This window comes from Pinus tabuliformis, chromosome 1_2 (genome assembly GCF_031772625.1).
Source record: "Pinus tabuliformis cultivar Carrire ecotype Pingquan chromosome 1_2, CPIR1, whole genome shotgun sequence".
In the NCBI taxonomy this organism is placed as follows: domain Eukaryota; kingdom Viridiplantae; phylum Streptophyta; class Pinopsida; order Pinales; family Pinaceae; genus Pinus; species Pinus tabuliformis.
In genome coordinates, this window is record NC_142298.1 from 187,578,531 (window position 1) to 187,596,865 (window position 18,335).

The 18,335-nt window shown below is 37.1% G+C and overlaps 1 protein-coding gene across 1 annotated transcript; it reads right to left on the bottom strand.

The window, feature by feature from the left end:
* Positions 1-14,835: 14,835 nt before the first annotated feature.
* LOC149205123 (putative xyloglucan endotransglucosylase/hydrolase protein 7) lies at positions 14,836-15,896 on the bottom strand. Its single transcript, XM_089397316.1, has 3 exons — positions 15,716-15,896; positions 15,498-15,598; positions 14,836-14,961 (listed from the first exon to the last, which is right to left on the bottom strand). The coding sequence occupies exons 1-3, from the start codon at positions 15,894-15,896 to the stop codon at positions 14,836-14,838; spliced, it is 408 nt and encodes a 135-aa protein (XP_089253442.1).
* Positions 15,897-18,335: the final 2,439 nt, after the last annotated feature.

Consider the following 18,335-nt stretch of genomic DNA (forward strand, 5'->3'; position numbering starts at 1 on the left):
AGTTTCAAAGGAATTATTTTGTGGACTCGGAACTCCTGTTGCTGCAACACCATTTCCCTGTTGCTGCAACACCATTTCCCCGTTGCTGCAACACAACTCCCGTTGCTGCAACACCATTCCCTGTTACCGCAATATCATTTCCCGTTGCTGCAACACCATTTCCCCGTTGCTGCAACACCACTCCCGTTGCTGCAACACCATATTCCTGTTGCTGCGACACCACTCCCGTTGCTGTAACACCATTCCTATTGCTCCCGCACAATTTCCGTTCTTACAAACGTCTCACATCATTCCCTGTTGCCACATCAGCAATTTTCCGTGACTGCAACACCAATCCCGGTGCTACAATATCACTTCCCGATCACGGAATATCTTTCCCAGCAGATTACTTCATGTACGAAAACGCCAGTCTTACCACTTCAGCCCCAAGGAACAAATTTTGATAAAATATACCACCCCTTGTGATGATTACAGCACCCTATTATCACTTCCCGTCATTATCATTACCGGTATTCCCATGCTTGTAGATCCGCGGTAATCATTACGATCCAGCACAAGACAAGACAAGACTTTTTGACGCAGCAATCAAAAAGGTAAAATACGAAGGTACGCATGATTATGTATGGACATTAAATGATAGGTAATGCGGAGAAGTTGATAGGATTATTAAAACATTGTACTTCCAATCATATCATTGACACGTAGGGGGGGGATTACCAAAGCAATTCTCATAATGACATACCACGCCAACTACCGCCACCCTTAATTCTCCCGGTAATATGTAAAAGCTACCCTATCACAGCATGTTACCATTTGCGATGTTCTACTCTGAACTGAAATTGGAAGCTCGGATTTGAACTCTGAAAGTTACTGAAGCAACAGCTATGGGAGGAACCCTTATCACTCATGAGCCTGGCTCGACAGCAGTCCTTGAACTCTTTCCGGAAATTTATCAAATTTTCCTACAAGCGGGTTGGATAGAGTACTTCAGGAGACTTCCGGACTTTGACGAGCAGCAAGTCCTTGAATTCGCGTGCAATTTAACAGAAGGATGCTCGGTCGTCCAGGGAATTCAAGTTCCAGTCACAGAGGAAATCATAGCCGAGGTTACCGGGCTACCAGCTAATGGCACACGGTGGTTCAGCAGAAAGCACCTGATTCTTAATGCGCAGCAGGATTTTCTCCGACCAGGCGAGCACGTAGAGACCAAAGGCAGAGGCGTAGCACTTCGGTCGTTACCTCAACCGTGGCCGAAAGTCGCTGAATTTGTCAAGCAATATCTGACGTGCAAAGGTCGCTACCAGGTAATTTACCAGCATGACTTTGTCCTGTTAAATCATCTAAGAAATGGTCAGTTAATAAACATGCCATATTATCTATTGGGTTGTCTCCAAAATATGTCACGATATGCTGTGAAAGCTAAGCATCCTCTAGTTTCCTTAAAACACCACCGCTTAGCCCAATTGCTGATTAATAGAGCCTTCGCTCTAAATAACCCTCCACCCCCCATTAATCCCCATCAGGAGGCACAAATTCCACAGCCGGAACATGAAATTCCTCACCAGGAAGAGGAAATTCTCCACCAAGCTGAGGACATACCTCAGCAAGATGAAGAACTTCCTCAGCAAACGGAGGATATGCCCGAACAAACCCCTCTGGAAAACCCTCAGCAAGCAGAGCACATTCCTGAACAAATCCAGCAAACACCCCCGCAAGATGCTGAGAATGCCACTAGGACAACCCCATCTCCCAAAGGAATCAATCCTTCCATTCCCATACTGGGTATTTCCACTGATGACTCCGATGACAATATCCCCATTACCCTGCTTAAAAGAAAAAGGCAGCAGGAAAAGAAAACCCCATCGAAAAGAAGGAGAACCAGGGTTTCAGCTAAGGCACCTGCTACTCCGGCTACTGTCCCCATCCTAAAGAAAGCTAGCCTAAAGAGAAAAACTCCTGAATTCCCTGCTTCTCTACCAAAAAGAAGAACTCGGTCATCGGTAGCAGCCAAATCTCCCAATCCCCCCAGTTCACCGCCCATCACTATAAAGATCCGTACTCCCACCAGCCCTCAGAACTCCTCTCCTTCACCCTCGGAAGCAGAGATGCAGAGCGTTCATAGCTTCGTGACATCATACTTTAAGGCAGCTGATACACAAGAACCAGCTGCCGACACCCAAGATAATAGTGACCAAGCGGCTGCAACACAAGAAACAGCCACTACCGCAGGTGCCACACAAGAACCACCTGTGGAGAATACTGATCAGAATGATGAAACACAACCTCTGCCCCCATTGGAATCTACTGCTCCGCAGGACCAACCTACCATACCTGCCCTACAGGAAGAAATTGAATTCCTGAAATCTCAGATTCAGGACTATCAGGAGGAAATAATGAGGGTTAAAGAGGCATATCAGAAGGAATTCAGCCTGCATGTTTTAGCACGAGTAGCGTCTGTAGCAGAAAAAAGTAAGGATAATGAATATGTGTGCACCCATTGTGGTGAAATTTACACTCAGGCAGGATATAAGGTAGTGGCAGAGCCAATGAAGGAAGCATCTGATGTGGCTGGTGAAACGAAAGAACCTGCTATTATACAGAAGGAAATGTCGCAATCCTCTGCTGAAATAAAGGAACCTGTTGTCACACAAGAACCAACAGGTACTCCAGAAGAAGTACAGACAGAAGAACCTGTTGTCACACAAGAACCAACAGGCTCTTCAAAGAAGATGCAGGACCAAACGGAAGGACTTACTGACACACAAGAACCAGTAAGTTCCTCAGAAACTGCACAAGACAAAGCTGAAGGGCTTACTGACACACAAGAACCAGTAAGTTCCCCAGAAACTGCACAGGTCCAAACAGAAGAACTTACTGCTACACAAGAACCAGTAAGTTCTCCAGAGATTGCGCAGGAACAAGCAGAAGGGCTTGCTGACACACAAGAACCAGCAAGTTCCCCAGAAACTATGCAGGAAGAATCAGGAAATGTAGAAGAAAACACAGACTCACCCCGGCCTACCCAAGTTACTATGGAAGAAGTTGTTGCACAAGAAAATCAGGAAAAAGGTATGGACTCACCCCGGCCTACCCAAACTGTTATGGAGGAAAAAGAAATAGTTTCAGGAGAAAATGAAGAAAAATCAGACTCACCCAGCTCTATTCAAATTGCCAAGGAAGCAGAAAAAGAAGAAGAAAAAAATCAGGAAGCAGAAAAAGAAGAGGAAAATCAGGAAGAAGAAAAAGAAGAAGAAAATCAGGAAAAAGAAGAAGAAGAAGAAGGAAATGAGGAAAAAGGCACAGACTCACCCCGGCCCACCCAAATCACCATGGAACAAAATGAATCAGCACAACAGGAAGAGGAGACACTAACCGGAAATGAAGAAAAGGATGTTGGATCATCCCAGACTATTCCCACAGAGCAGGTTATCCTTGTGGATGCCTTTACACAGACAGAGCTTCCCTCCGTTACTGATGTATGCACAGAAACAAATAGCTTTGAATCATTGAAGGGACAATGGTGGAGGGAATATGAGCAGTCGCGAGGCAGGGCATTTGACCAGCAAAAAGGGATCTGGTTTAGTCACGCATACAAGAACTGGGAAGCACTGGAATAGTGCAGAGCCCAGTACAAGGAGATCAAAGAACTAAAAGCCAGATTAACCCAGATGTTTGAATTGTTTCAAAGACTACTTGCCACAAGGCAACCTTCTTTTAATTATGTAACATTTCTAAGGGAAAGACTCACATTTTTGTAGATAAAGGCTATCAAAGAAGGTAGACCTCATCAGGTAGTCACGTCAGAACAGTTTATGAAAACCTTTGCAGAGGCACCTAAAAACGATCAACATTTGTTATGTGAGCTCTATCTCCATAATGAAGCCATGTCCGAGGAAAGAAATATGAATATGATACCTATAGTCCGCGACATACAGTTGAGAGCCTTTATCTCCTTTTTAGCTAATCAACTTACATGGCAGAACGCCTTTGTTTCAGCTCAGCATAATGAACAGAATTGTCTGCTGTGGATTAGAGCTGAGCCGCAGAATGCAGCCACCTTTATTGCACAACACCTGAGCATGGTAAGTGATCCTGCAATGAAGGACCATGTTAAGCAACTGCAAACAATGGTCCTGAAAGATTGTCAGCATTATGTAAAGACCAAGGCATCCTTGGCTGTCAAAGCAAACAAACTGTTTTGGGAAAACTGCCCCAAGGAGAGGCAGGAATACCACCCTTATAATCCACCTAATCTGCAGGTGGCACTCTCAAGGGTATCTCATTATGTTAATTGCATGCAGCACTGTGCTGAGAATTGGATAGGTTACAGATTTAGATTTCCACTTTTATGGCTGTCTGGTGAACAATATAAAGGACAATTTGGATTGTCCAGCAGGGAAGAAGCAGCAGCATGGAGGCAGATACAGACTGCCTGTGGATTCAGAAAGAAGTTTGATGCCACTGCTTATAACTATTGTCTCAGTAATCTACATTGTTCATCCCAGTACTCCGACTCAGACTCAGAGTAGGCATTGCATGGGGACATGCAATATCTTCAGTTGGGGGGGATGTTAGGACTCAGAATTGACCTATTTTGACCTCATATTTTTGTCTTAATGTTATCCTTTTCAGTCATAAGTTATAAGCTTTGAGTACATGATGACTTAATTACCCAAGGTATAAAGTAACTTTCCGCATATCTATATGTTTAATTGTTCATTGCATATTCGTGAGTATCTTTATATTTATCTTGGAAAAGCTGATTAAATTGTCAAGTAATTGTCTTAAGCCTGCAGGAATTATAAGTTATAGTTGCTGTGACACCAGAAACAGCAACTACGCAGTTGCTGCAACACCAGGAACAGCAACTACGCAGTTGCTGCAACACCAGAAGCAGCAACTACGCAGTTGCTACAGTCAGCAACAGCAACCATCTAAAGCAGGCTATTTTGCAACAGCTGGAAATAACAACTGGCTACTATCTGAAGAACGCTGACGCGGCACGATCTACAGCTATCTAAAGCGGGTAGAACACAGTTACCACTGCTTAAATCAGGACAGCATGGGGAAACGGCAAAGGAATGTGAAGATCCCAAGAAGATGGTCGAAGACAGTTACCAGCCGCGTAACAGCCAGAACTTAAGAAAGAATATGTTGTTATACTATTGTAACAGCGATCTGTAACTTTTATTTTTGATCAAATGAGTTAACTGAATGAACTGTAATGATCTATTGTAATAGATGTCTCCTCTATAAAGAGGAGACATCTACATTAGAAAGGGGTTAATGTGTAATCTGTAAGAGCTTTTTGGAGAGACATCAGCAAGTCTGAACCTTATTGTACTTGAATCTTTGGCAGATGAATAAAGAATCGTTCTGAGCATTTAATCTCATCTTCGTGTTCTGGGGAATCTTGTGAGAGGGACTGGGCCCACCTTCCTCACAAGATTCACCCATTTACTTTTCTGTTAAAGTGTGTAAGTTTGTGATAGTTTCTTTCCGCTAGTACTCTGTTTGGATTCTGTAGCATAACCTCTGGTATTTCCGCTTTGCTAGTACTCTGTTTCATTCATTGCTTGAAGTTGTGTAAGGATATTTCACCGGTGAATTTGAATGCAGTGTGTGTTAGCAATCTGATTACAGAGGTAGGTGCTGAACGTCCTCACCTGGAGGATAGGGTCCTGATCCTCTCCCAACAGAGCATCCATCATTTCGCTTTTCAGATTTGTAATGTTAACTAATTACTTTCATTTTAACAAGTACAGTGATAACTTAGCGTAAGGATTACGTATACTACAGCTTTTTAATGCTTTTAGGAGTAAGTACACACAGTACGCGGTAGCCTTTGTAATAAAAAGACTTTCCCAGGTTGACAATTAATGTGGTACTTGAATGTTTAATCCATAAACAATTCAACTAGCCAACAGTCGCTATCCGTCATTATAAATCATTATTGGTGATAGACTTTGAATGTCACTACAACACCTATACTTTTGGCGACACCACCTTTGGTGACATTTAATTTTTGGTGACAAAGGCTCTTTTGACCGTCACCAATGAGCTTATGGTGACATTTTTCGCCCCTCACCAATGCCCTTTTTTATTGTAGTGCATAATCATTGTTACTTGACAGAAACCAAAGGGACAACACAATATCAAAGTACGCAAAATCCCCTACCGAAATATAATCATAACTTAGCAAAGATGTCTAAAAGATGTTCTTAATTAATAAACTTTGTATTTGGAAATATTGTTTCTTTAGATTTAAAAAATACTATGTTGTACAACACTTCTGTCTATTTATCCAGGCAATTATATCATAGCATATGTCACACAACAGAAATCTACAGTACCTAAAGTAAAAAGACAAATTTTCTCAATAAAATAGATTTAGAAAAGAGCTTTGAAAACTATAAGTTTATCATCAAAGCTTTAATTAATTTAATAACAAAATAGTTGGAGTTTTAAAATCACAATCATTCATAGGAAATGCATAGGAAAATGGCCAAAGTCGATATTCATACAAATAAAGCTAGAGTCACTATTGTCTTTGCAAATAACAGAAATTTGGGCAGTGGTCTAACATGTAGAGCTTATTTGCTGAGAAGACTCATCAATACCATCATTTTTTTTCCATAGTCTATTGTGTCTCTAGATCCAGATCATATAGCTTTCCATTCTAAAGTTCTACCTTTTAAGTACTGATTTCTGGCTCACCCTTTAAAACACAATTCTACCACACCATTTTATTTTATTTTGTCAAGAGAATTGGCAGGGCCTTCCCATCGTCTATTTTACATCATCAATAACCACCCATCAATGATATAAATAATAACAGATACACAACAAAGGCCAAAGATGTGATTGTTTTATACCTATGTTCTAGGACTCATTTGACCTTACTGGTGCAAAGAGCTCACCCCGAAAAAATAACATCCACGTGGAATTTACAAAACTTTTTTAAATCAAGCTCCAAGTAAACCAATCAAAATATGAACATCCTTTTAGTCAATAAAATATCTTACTTAAAATAAAAGTGGCCTAGAATTGAATGTTATATCAACCATGCCAAGTAACTAACATCGGGTGAGAAATACAAGCCATGCATATTGGATTAGTGAAATAATTGATATGGTAAATCTCAAAAACAGATGACTTATAGCTAAGAAACACAAATAAATGACTTAGAACTAAGACATGAGGTTTCCCTTTCAACCCTGTTGTTAAATAAATCTTCTTTATGTCACTTACCATTAAACTTGTTCTGATACCAGGTGGAAGTGGTATTGTAACATTAACCTTTGATAGCCTATGTCCATGACTAATTCTCAAGACCTGCTCCATTACCAGCATTTGGGGCTAAATAAGATACATGCAAAAACCATCAACATGAAAATGAAATCTACATCCTTGTAAAAATATGGGAGGAAAAAAATATATCCACAACTTAAAATACAAATCAGGAGAAATGTAATATTTTTCCACATTTTGACAATGAAATCTTTTGCATATTCTATGAATAATTGATGAAAAAAGTTAGCTAAAGCTTGTCAACATCAGGATTATAGTAAAACATAAAGGAACTGCTCCAACACATATATAATCCTAAACATAAGTATCTATACATATAAGTATTTATTGAGGACATTGTATTTTGTGAAAATATGGAAGTCAAATATTTGAAATAACACAATTTATGGTACCACTGCCTTACGAGTTCCATTCATTTGAGTATTTCCGAAGTCCATTCAAGAATTTCTTCAAAGTTCAAAGTTCAAAAAATTAACATGTAGCCTAAAAAAGCTTAGATTTGAAAAGGAGATAACCCAAAGATGTAGAGTATATATCTCACATTTATATATCCTAATTTCCAGACATTGAAATGACACTTTTTTAGCATACTATTGTGAATTCAACCCAAAATGCTAGAAAAAATATTGATGTTTATTTTTATAATAGAGAAGTTTTATACATGCATTTATTTAAACAATTAGCTTGCAATCTCAAACATATCTAAGGATGCACACAATACATTGCATCTTTAGTGATGGTGTGTGAACTTGAGACAACAAAGTCCAACATTTAATAGTTTTCCTACAATATGCACTAGCCGAATAGGTGAACAATAGTATTGTAGGTATGTGTTATGAATATATGTATTGCATGTCAATAAGAGTATGGCTGGAACAGTCATGTCCAACCCTTCCAAGTTTTCCTATAATTTGCACTGGTCTAATAGGTGAACAATAGAACTGTAGGTGTGCATTCTGCATCACTTACCTAAATCCAACACCTTCAACATAGAAATTTCAAAGAATATGTCCATAAATGGTAGGTAATGTGCAAAATGAAAGCATTGGCTTGATTGTTTCTGGAGAAGACTAGATTCTTATATTGTTCAATGTAAATTCATGACACTTTGTGAAGCTTAGATGGAACAAAAAGGAACCAAGCTAGAAGGTTATTTAAAGAATCCTTACATAGCCATGGTAAAATGTTAGCCCTTTTTTGTCAAAAAGCATAAATGTAAAAACTTTAAGAAACCCAGTGAAGAGACTGTAGAAATTTTCTTATCAAACCACTAATGTAAATAAAGCTAAGAAATATTGCTTTGTAAAAGAGATACTCATGGTCAAATTAACAAGAAAGTGACCTTTTAGCATAGTTAATGCACTAGTGCCGTTGTCACAATATTTGGCCCAAACAATAAACAAAAAAAACCCATTTTCAATTTAGTAGGAGCATGTTGGGAAATAATCTCACAATAATACCCATCTTTGAACATTTTGACCCATTAAATCACTTTTACATCCTTTTGAAGTCCTTCAACAAAGTACTTAAAAGTTGTGAACAATTTCATAATAATACTCGTAGCTATAGAACAAGCATTTCAAGCTTACCTCTATTTTATGATATGGATATTTGTCCTTCAAATAGAGTTACGTGGCACAAAACCACTCCTTAAGAAAAAATTGTGGTTGTAAATGCATGTTGAAATCTCTTAGCATAAATATGCTCTTAGTATGGTATAGGATTCTCATACTAGTGTCAAGTTTAAGGGTGCCAAAGACTTTATATCTTAACTATGATATGGTGCACGCTTGGCTTCAATACAACATATTCTTTAGGAATTTCATGTTGGGAAACCTCCAAATCTATTTCTAGAAAAACTCAAGTTAAATGGAATTTCTTTTGTATAATGGTTGTGATTCATATAGATGCATATTAATATATATATGTTTTTTCCTAAATTTGAAAAATTTATGTATTTTTTGGTTACCGTTTATCATAGTTAATGCACTAGTGTTGCTGTTACAATATTTGGCCTAAACAATAAATAGAAAAAAAAACCCATTTTTAATTTAGTAGGAGCATGTTGGGCAAATAATCCCACATAACTACCCATCATTGAACATTCTAACCCACTACATCACTTTTACTTCCTTTTGAAGTCCTTCAACAAAGTACTTAAAGGTTGTGAACAATGTCATAACAATACCTCGAGCTATAGAACAAGTATTTCAATCTTCCCTCTATTTTATGATATGGATATTTGTCCTTTAAACAAAGTTATGTGGCACATAACCACTTTCACCCTTAAGAAAAAATGTGGCTGTAAATGCATGCTAAACTCTCTTAGCACAAATATGCTCTTAGTATGGTACAGGATTCTCATACTAGTGTCAGGTTTAAGGGTTCCAAAGACTTTAGATTTTAACTATGATATGGTGCACGCTTGGCTTCAAGACAACATATTCTTTAGGAATTTCATGTCGGGAAACCTCCAAACCGGTTTCCAGGAAAACTCTAGTTAAATGGAAATTGTTTTGTATAATGGTTGTGATTCATATGGATGCACATTAATATATATGTTTTTTCCTAAATTTGAATAATTTATGTATTTTTTGGTCAACCAGTTTTTTTATCCGGTTTTTATCTAGTTCCGATTCAATTTGATAGCAGAAAGAACTTAGGAACTTGAGAGGATAAATTAATATCCTCCCCAACCAAGTTCAATTGCCGCTTGTGATGTGATTGTTGTTCATGAGACAATTGTTGATTCATACAACAAATGTATATATACTTGGAACATGATCTAACTATGAATATGGCAGTGTTCATCTATCTTTTTGAGTACATTGTATTTATGAAAATCTGGAACTCAAATCTTTGAAATAACACAATTTATGGTAGTGGTAAGTTGGAAGTCAAATCTGAAATAACATAATTTTGGAAAGTTGAGAACATCATATGTGCATGTAAGAACTGAAATCCATGAACACAGTCACAACTCATCATATAATGTTATAAGTTCTCCAAAACCCTAGATAGAGAAATCCAATAGAAACATTAACTCCACCAAAGATATTTCAAAAATATATTCAAAAATATTGATTGTTGGATTATCTTTGGTGGAGCTAGGGTTTCTCTTTGTTTCCCTATCTAGGATTTTTGAAATCATGGAGAATTATATGATAGGTTGTGATGTGTTCATGAGTTTCATTTCTTATTTATATATATGAATTTTTCAGGTGAATACTCCAAGAAACACTAGAACCTTAAGAAAAAAACACATAAAGTACAAAGAAGATTGAATGAGAGAGAGAGAGAGAGAGTAGCACTACTCTTACATCTCTACCCAAGTATGAAAAGGAATATGCACAAGTGCATGATCGACTATAATAACTACTCACTCCTTCCTCTATTTATATGAGAGGTAAAGGGGATTTACAATAACAAGTGGACCTAGTCCACTACAAGCAAACTTGCAAGACACAAGTAGGTCCACCCATGTGAAGAACTCTACTCTAAGTGACATGTGGGAGGCTAAAAGGTGATAATGATTAACAAGAAAAGCATCCATGGCATAAGGTCAAAAAATCCTCCAAAGGTCCAAAGTTCCAATGCATCTCCATGATCGTGTGTCTCCTTAAGGACATTGCATATCTAGGGTCATGTGTTGCCTTAAGGACTCCCACACCTACATATCCACTCCCTCAACCCAAGAGTCCACGTGTTAAGTGTAAACCTCCATGCTAACCCCGTGCTATCTATGGATCAATAACCTCCTCCGAAATACCCAACTCTACTCCAAGCACATAAACTCCCTTCATGCATCAACAAGATAAAGTCACCAAGCTCCATACTTATCCAACACTTCGAGCAAGAATGTCTTTCAAACATCCAAACAAGGTCTAGCAGAAAATAGTAAACCACCTCCAATGTCAAAGTCCATCATGGAAGAGCATGGTCCAACCATACACCATGCACCCCTCATATTTCATTTCTTCTTTATATATATCATGTTTTCAGGTGAATGCTCCAAGAAACACTAGGACCTTAAGACAAAAACACATAATGAACAAAGAATATTGAACAAGAGAGAGAGAGAGAGAGAGAGAGAGAGAGAGAGAGAGAAAGTAGCACTGCTCTTACATCTCTAACCCAAGTATGAAAAGGAATATGCACAAGTGCATGATTGACTATAATAAAAACTAACTCCTTCCTCTATTTATATGACAGGTAAAGGGGATTTACAATAACAAGTGGACCTAGTCCACTACAAGCAAACTTGCAAGACACAAGTAGGTCTACCCATGCGAAGAACTCTACTCTAAGTGACATGTGTGAGGCTAAAAGGTGACAATGATTAACAAGCAAGGCCTCCATGGCATGAGAACTACTCCCCAAGGTCCAACAATCCTCCATAGGTCCAAAGCTCCAATGCATCTCCCTATTAATGTGTCTCCTTAAGGACAATGCATATCCAAGGTCATGTGTCACCTCAAGGACTCCCACACCTACATATCCACTCCCTCAACCCAAGAATCCACATGTCAAGTGTAAACCTCCATGCAAGCAACCAAGCAACCCCATGCTATCTAGGGGTTAATAACCTCCTCTGAAATACCCAACTCTGCTCCAAGCACATAAATTGCCTTCATGCATCAACAACATGAAGTCACCAAGATCCATACTTATCCAACACTTCGAGGAAGAATGTCTTTCAAACATCCAGACAAGATCTAGTATCAAATAGTAAACCACCTCCAATGTCCACGTCCATCATGGAAGAGCATGGTCCAGCCATACACCATGCACCCCACATCTCAAAAAGCACCCCCAAGGCCCAAACATGGTTTAAACATTTGCAAAGTAACCCGAAAAGCTAAAATTATGTCCCTCTCATCATAAAATCCTTTGTAACTCCATGAATATTCGATTACAACTTTCACTCATAAGTTTCACTAATAAGAGTTTGCAGCTTCTCTTTTCTACAAAAAGTGGGAAGACTAACTATAAATTACAATTAGACATTGGAGTAGAGAATTTTTATGAAGGCGGACTGAAAGAGACCATTTGGGGCAAGGGTAGTATCCATACTTCCTTGGTCCTCAATTGGCATCCATACCTTGACGAAGCTGTTTGTGAAGTGTGTTATTGCATGGATTATGGAAGAGACTATTTGGGGTAGGCAACATCCATACTGCTATTGATTTGACCTGAGTTGGCATCCATACCTTCTCAGAAGAATTCCTTTGTATCATATTTATTTTCTAGGTTACTCATCTACGAACTACTTCCTCCTAGTATTTACATTTGTTCTTCAAAGTTAGTATAAAGTTTTGGTTGAAATCACTAGTATTTTTTATCGTTTATTGTCTTCATATCTTTGCTATTGTTTTGTAATTATTCAAGTTTTTTCTATAGTTAGGCTCTTCTTAATTCTGATTTTTGGTCTACTTCATTTTTCAGATTTCAGATCTAGTTCTGGAATTTTTTGATTTCAAATTTCAATTATAATAGCAGAATTCTGGGTTGGTTCAAATCATTAATATTAGAACCCCAATTAATAGTATATTCATATCATATTTTTTGTTTTACTTATGTTCACCAATCTGTTTATCTTTCAAGGAATCCCTGTAAGCAAGACAGAGCAAAGCACAACTCAGAGATATATTGTCACCAACATACACATCAACACGACAACACTCATAGATGCATTCATAAATTATATATCATACATTTTTATATAGTTTCATCAGAAATCTAAGTATCGTCAACATGTGATCATTCTTGCACCTTAAGATCTATCTCACGCAGTCATTTTCTCCCCCTATTTACAGATTTTACAATATCCTTAATGTAGATTGTTTTTAAAAAGTATTAAATGACTATCTAATTTCTCACCTTTACCATTTGGAAAAGTCAAATTTTATTTTCCAATAAATATATATTATCACTTTGGTCGAATCAAATATTATCATCATTCCTCTCATCCATTGGTAATCAAGGAAGTAATTTGCAGCCCTCAACATTATTTTTTTTTACAATGTCAAATATGACAATCCTCCTCCCAGGCCTTAATCATTAAAAGACAAGTTCCCAAATTGTTAAGTATCCTACCATGTAATATGTCATCTTTGAGTTTGGAAAAGTCAAAGTTGATCGCCAATCCCATGCTTGGAGGTCTTTGGAATGGGCAATTTTCCAAGTTAGCCTCTATGATGTTTTTTTACCATGCCATGTATAAGGGAGAACCTACTCATATTGTTCACCAATAGCATATCCTACCCTGATTTATACTCGCATGGGCCAAAATATGCTTTTTGTAAGACCATCTTTGATTTCTACCTATTATTTTCATAGTACCAAAATGTCCACTTGCATAAAAGCTGCATATCATGTACATAAATTGCAAACCTGATGGATGATAAGGAAAATGGGCTATATTATATGCCATGAAACAACATATTCCATACTTAGAATGCACCCCCAAGGTGTCAAAATTGCATTCCAAGTGGAAAAATTGTATTTCTCATGTTAAAATCTACATTAAATCCATACCTGATTGCACACAATCTCCTGCAGATGTACCTATGGAGAAGTCATAAAATATAGTGCTAAATTATTTCTCCTTGTCCATCTTCCTAAATTCCATAATTATATTGTACAAATTCAAGTGAGAGTACTAAGTCTACCAAAAAAATTTCACTGATTTACCTTGTCTCTTGCTAAGTGCAAGTAGTCTTTAGTAACATGCATGTCTAGGGCTCACTAAAGATAAAAATTGTGATTTTCAAATTTATGTGCGGTTCTTAGAACATTATTAATCTTTTTACATCGTTAGAGTTTCACTTCCAATCCAAGAAGCCACTACTGTGCAAAAATATTGTGAAATTGCCAAATTCCACAACATGACAAATCAGGCTAGGGTGCCTTCAGAACTTTATATGCCAGAACATAGAGAACATTAGGTGAAATATATAGGTTGATAGCTAGAGTATATTATGGTCTACAACCCTACACAATAAAATTCCCAAGAACAATCTCTAAGCATTAGTTATTAAGCATCAACCATAGCAATTTATTTGGTTTGGCACTTTTCTCCAACTCTAGAAACACACACATGCTTAAAATAAATTTCATACACTGTTCTTGTTATAAATCCAAATGCCAATCCTTGAAGTCTATGGTCTTCTTAAGCAACCAAACACAAATAAAAGAGGAAGCTTTACATGGAATCAAAGGTCTGAGAGTTAATTATCTTGTTTGCAATCATGGCATTATCTCAACAACAAAGCGAGCCCAGATCTTGTCACTATAAGCTTCCATGACTCCCTTTAAAATCATAAGCCCCAAGCCTCAAATGATGTCAGCTGTTTCAAGGAAGAACCCCTACTCCTCACAAAGCATCTACAATATTGGTGAAAACCAATAGAAGATAACATGACAACATTAAACCATGTCTCAAAATAAAAAAAAAATGAGTTATTGAATGCAATATAAAAACCCGGTTAATCTAAGAAATTAACTGACCTCTATAAAAAATTCTCAGGGCTGACTCATATTCTCCAATATGATAGGGCACCCCATAGTTTGAAGACCAAATTCCACTGTCCAGCTTGCACCACTTTCCAGGTTACCTTTTGAAAGAAATCCACCATCCTTATAAAGCACCTACATAGTTTCCAAGGTAATAAACAATTCTACTTGACTGGGAAGTTTACAGTGATATTTTTATTTTTTTAACTGTTGGAAGAAGCAATTTATCAGTTGGAGCAAAACTATCACTGCATGGATGGACAATACATAAAGAAGCACAAGAGATCAGAATTGCAAATGTAAATCCCCAGTATATCAGAATGGAAATGTAATATTTTAAAGAGCGAGTAAACACCAATAATGGAGGTGAAATACTAGTTAGTATTATCTCAAAGAATAGAAGGAAAACGTAGTTTTATTAGATTATGCGGTCTCTTAAAGATAGAACCTTTAGGAAATGAAACAAGAAATATTAAGATTGAAGGTAGATATTATCCTTCAACACTGTTGGCAGAGAAATTGAAAAATGAGAATGACACTTACATTTTTGTAAATGTTCATCCTTGATTTGGTTTCACACTTGACACAAATCTTAATCTTATTTCAAATTGAAATTGTGTTAATCTGATTTCAGATTGAATTGCTCAATAACAGAGATCATGAATACTCACATAAAAAGCAGTGACTGTCCCTGCAAAATCCCCTGCCACAAGTTTGATTTTCATGCTTACAAGACCGAACATGTACTCATTCTTCGATACAAATCTTGCACCTGCCCAACCAAATGAAAATTACATAGAGGACTTGCTGCATAATATTTTCCAAACAAATTCCAATAAAAAACTTTCATAGACTATAACTATTAGAAACAGGACTGAGCAATACCCACCTGAATTTTTATCCAAGATGAGCTCTATTGACTTGTTTGCCATTATCTTCACATGATTAGCTGCTGATGTGACTTTAAAATCCCTAGAAAACAATGTCAGGTTTGTAGCCACAAAGGTTAAGACAATAGCAAATGTAACAATGAAATCCATTATCCTGCACCAGTTCCTTGGCCTCTCCATTGTCTTATCCAGAACGATGGAGGGGAAAAGGCACACAAAATGTCCCATGAATCTAGAGCATTTAGAGAGAAAAATTATATTGGAAAACTCAGCTTTTATAAGAGAGCCAAGACTAGGTCATGGATATCCCCAATATGCTAAGAAAATCCATGCCCTTATCCAATCGTTATGCATGAATCACACCACCCACCCCGCTTCATTTCTCTACATCCATTCCATGCTAATTATTTTCCTCCTCAACAATCAATATGAAGTGGATGGAGAGTAGAGGAAGGTAGACAAGATGATCCCACTTCATTCCACTCCCTTACATCGTGCCTATCTCCATCCTAGATTAGAATAATCTAGAGCATTTTCCATGGAGTGGAAAACAACTAGCAACCAACAGTCAAATGGCAAATAGCATAGAGAATGACTTCGCATAGGGGCATGATGATGAATTGGACTCTAAAAATAACATAAAGCATGCATGAGCAACAAGGTATTTGGAGACTCTACTTTACCACACAATATGATGATAATTGTTTGTAAGAATTTTTTTTGCACAATTCATGTGGAATAAAGAGCTAAGTGCCAAATCCGATAGATAAGGTTGGCTGAATAGAAATTAATGGTGATTGTAGAATTCATTCCAAAAGACAGTAGTTGTGGCTACAAATAGGAAAATCATGGGAATTAGTTCTTTTTGAAAAACCCAAAATCATGTAGAATCTAATGAGAGAATCCCTGCAATTAAAGAAAGTAGATTTGGCATGTAACTTTGGCTCGAATGGTGTGCATTCCCACACCTAAAATTTTGTTGGTGGCAAAAAATCAAGGAGGAGGACACATAAGTTTCATTAGAAAATAATTTAGAGATTTTATCATACAAACGACGATAAGGAAAAATCCCAAAAACATAGTGGCATGGCCAAGTCATTGAACCATGAAAAACAAGTCCAATATTTGTGCACAGATCTTCAAAGGGAGATGAAAACAAAATCTTTTAAGCTTTGTTTAAGGAATAAAAGGGGATTCTTTGACATTAGAACTAAAGAATGTTCACTTCTCCTAGATTAGAGAGCTCCATTTATAGGGACCACTGAAGATGGTTCCAAAAGTTGGTTTCACAAAACAATTTTTTTATTATTCAATGATCATCTATGACTGTGTCATATATAATAAATGAAAATCCAATGGGTAGTCCTCTGCATCCTCATGAAAATGCTATTATTAAATGTAAGAGGCATGGGTACAAAGGTTAAAAAAATGAAACTTAATAGAAATATCATCCTAGAAAAAATAGACATCATATTCATTCAAGAATCCAAGCTTGATGAAAGTAGGATGGAAGACACCAAAAGGATAATATAAAATAATGTTGAAGAAATCTCTATAAGGGCAACAGGGAAGAAGTGGAGGGATAGCTACATGGATGACCTTGGAAATATTGGATGTTCTAGATGTTAATAAAGCCAGATTCCGGATAACCTTAAAGTTCCCTCCAAAATATGGGACAAACATTTCTATCTCACTAATGTTTATTAGTTTATGGTCTTGTTTTAACAATCCTCAAGCCGAATGGATTGTTGGTGGGGAGTTGAACATAATTATAGGGGTGCATGAGAAGAAAGGTTGGCTGCACCCTATATGGAAATCCAACTTCAATTTTGTATGATTTTATCCAAAAGGATTTCCACATTGACATTACCCATAGAAATGGATATTTCACTTGGAATAAAAAGATAAATGGGAAAGGTTTTGTTATGAAAATATTACACATATTTCTTCTTAACAAAGACTAGATAGAGGGTGATTTTGACATAGATTCCCTCATCCATAGAGGAACCCTCTCAAATCATTAACAGGTCAAGCCCTCTTAGACCTTTGGGTGATCTCTCTAATCATAGAAAATTATGACACCCCACATAACAAACCCTTGAAATTAGAGCTTATGTGGCCCTCTCACTCTGATTTCCTTATTAAAATTTAGAACTTGTGGCAAGATTATCAAGTGGTGGGATCCAAAATGTTTATCATGCAAAATAAACTCCAGCATCTGAAAAATCCAAACTAATAGTTTGGAACAAAGAAATCTCTCATAATACTCTTAAAAGAGAAGAAATCATTGAAGCTACAAATGCAAACCCTTCAATCATCTCTTGAAATAGTGATCTTATCAATACATTTTTGAAAGATATGGAATCATTGGATTTAAGAAAGCAACCCCACAATCATATATTGAAATAGTGATCTATCTCTAGATTTTGAAAATAAGGAAGTTCATCCAATAGCCAAGTTGGAGGAGAACTTTAAAAAAGGAGGAAATTTTCTTGTGTCATAAATATAGAGTTCATTGTCTTCAAGTAATGGACCCTAACTTTATATTCTTTCATAATCTTGTATTGGTCCAAGATAAACTAAACACATCTCTAAAAATACAGCAAGAATTGTAGACAT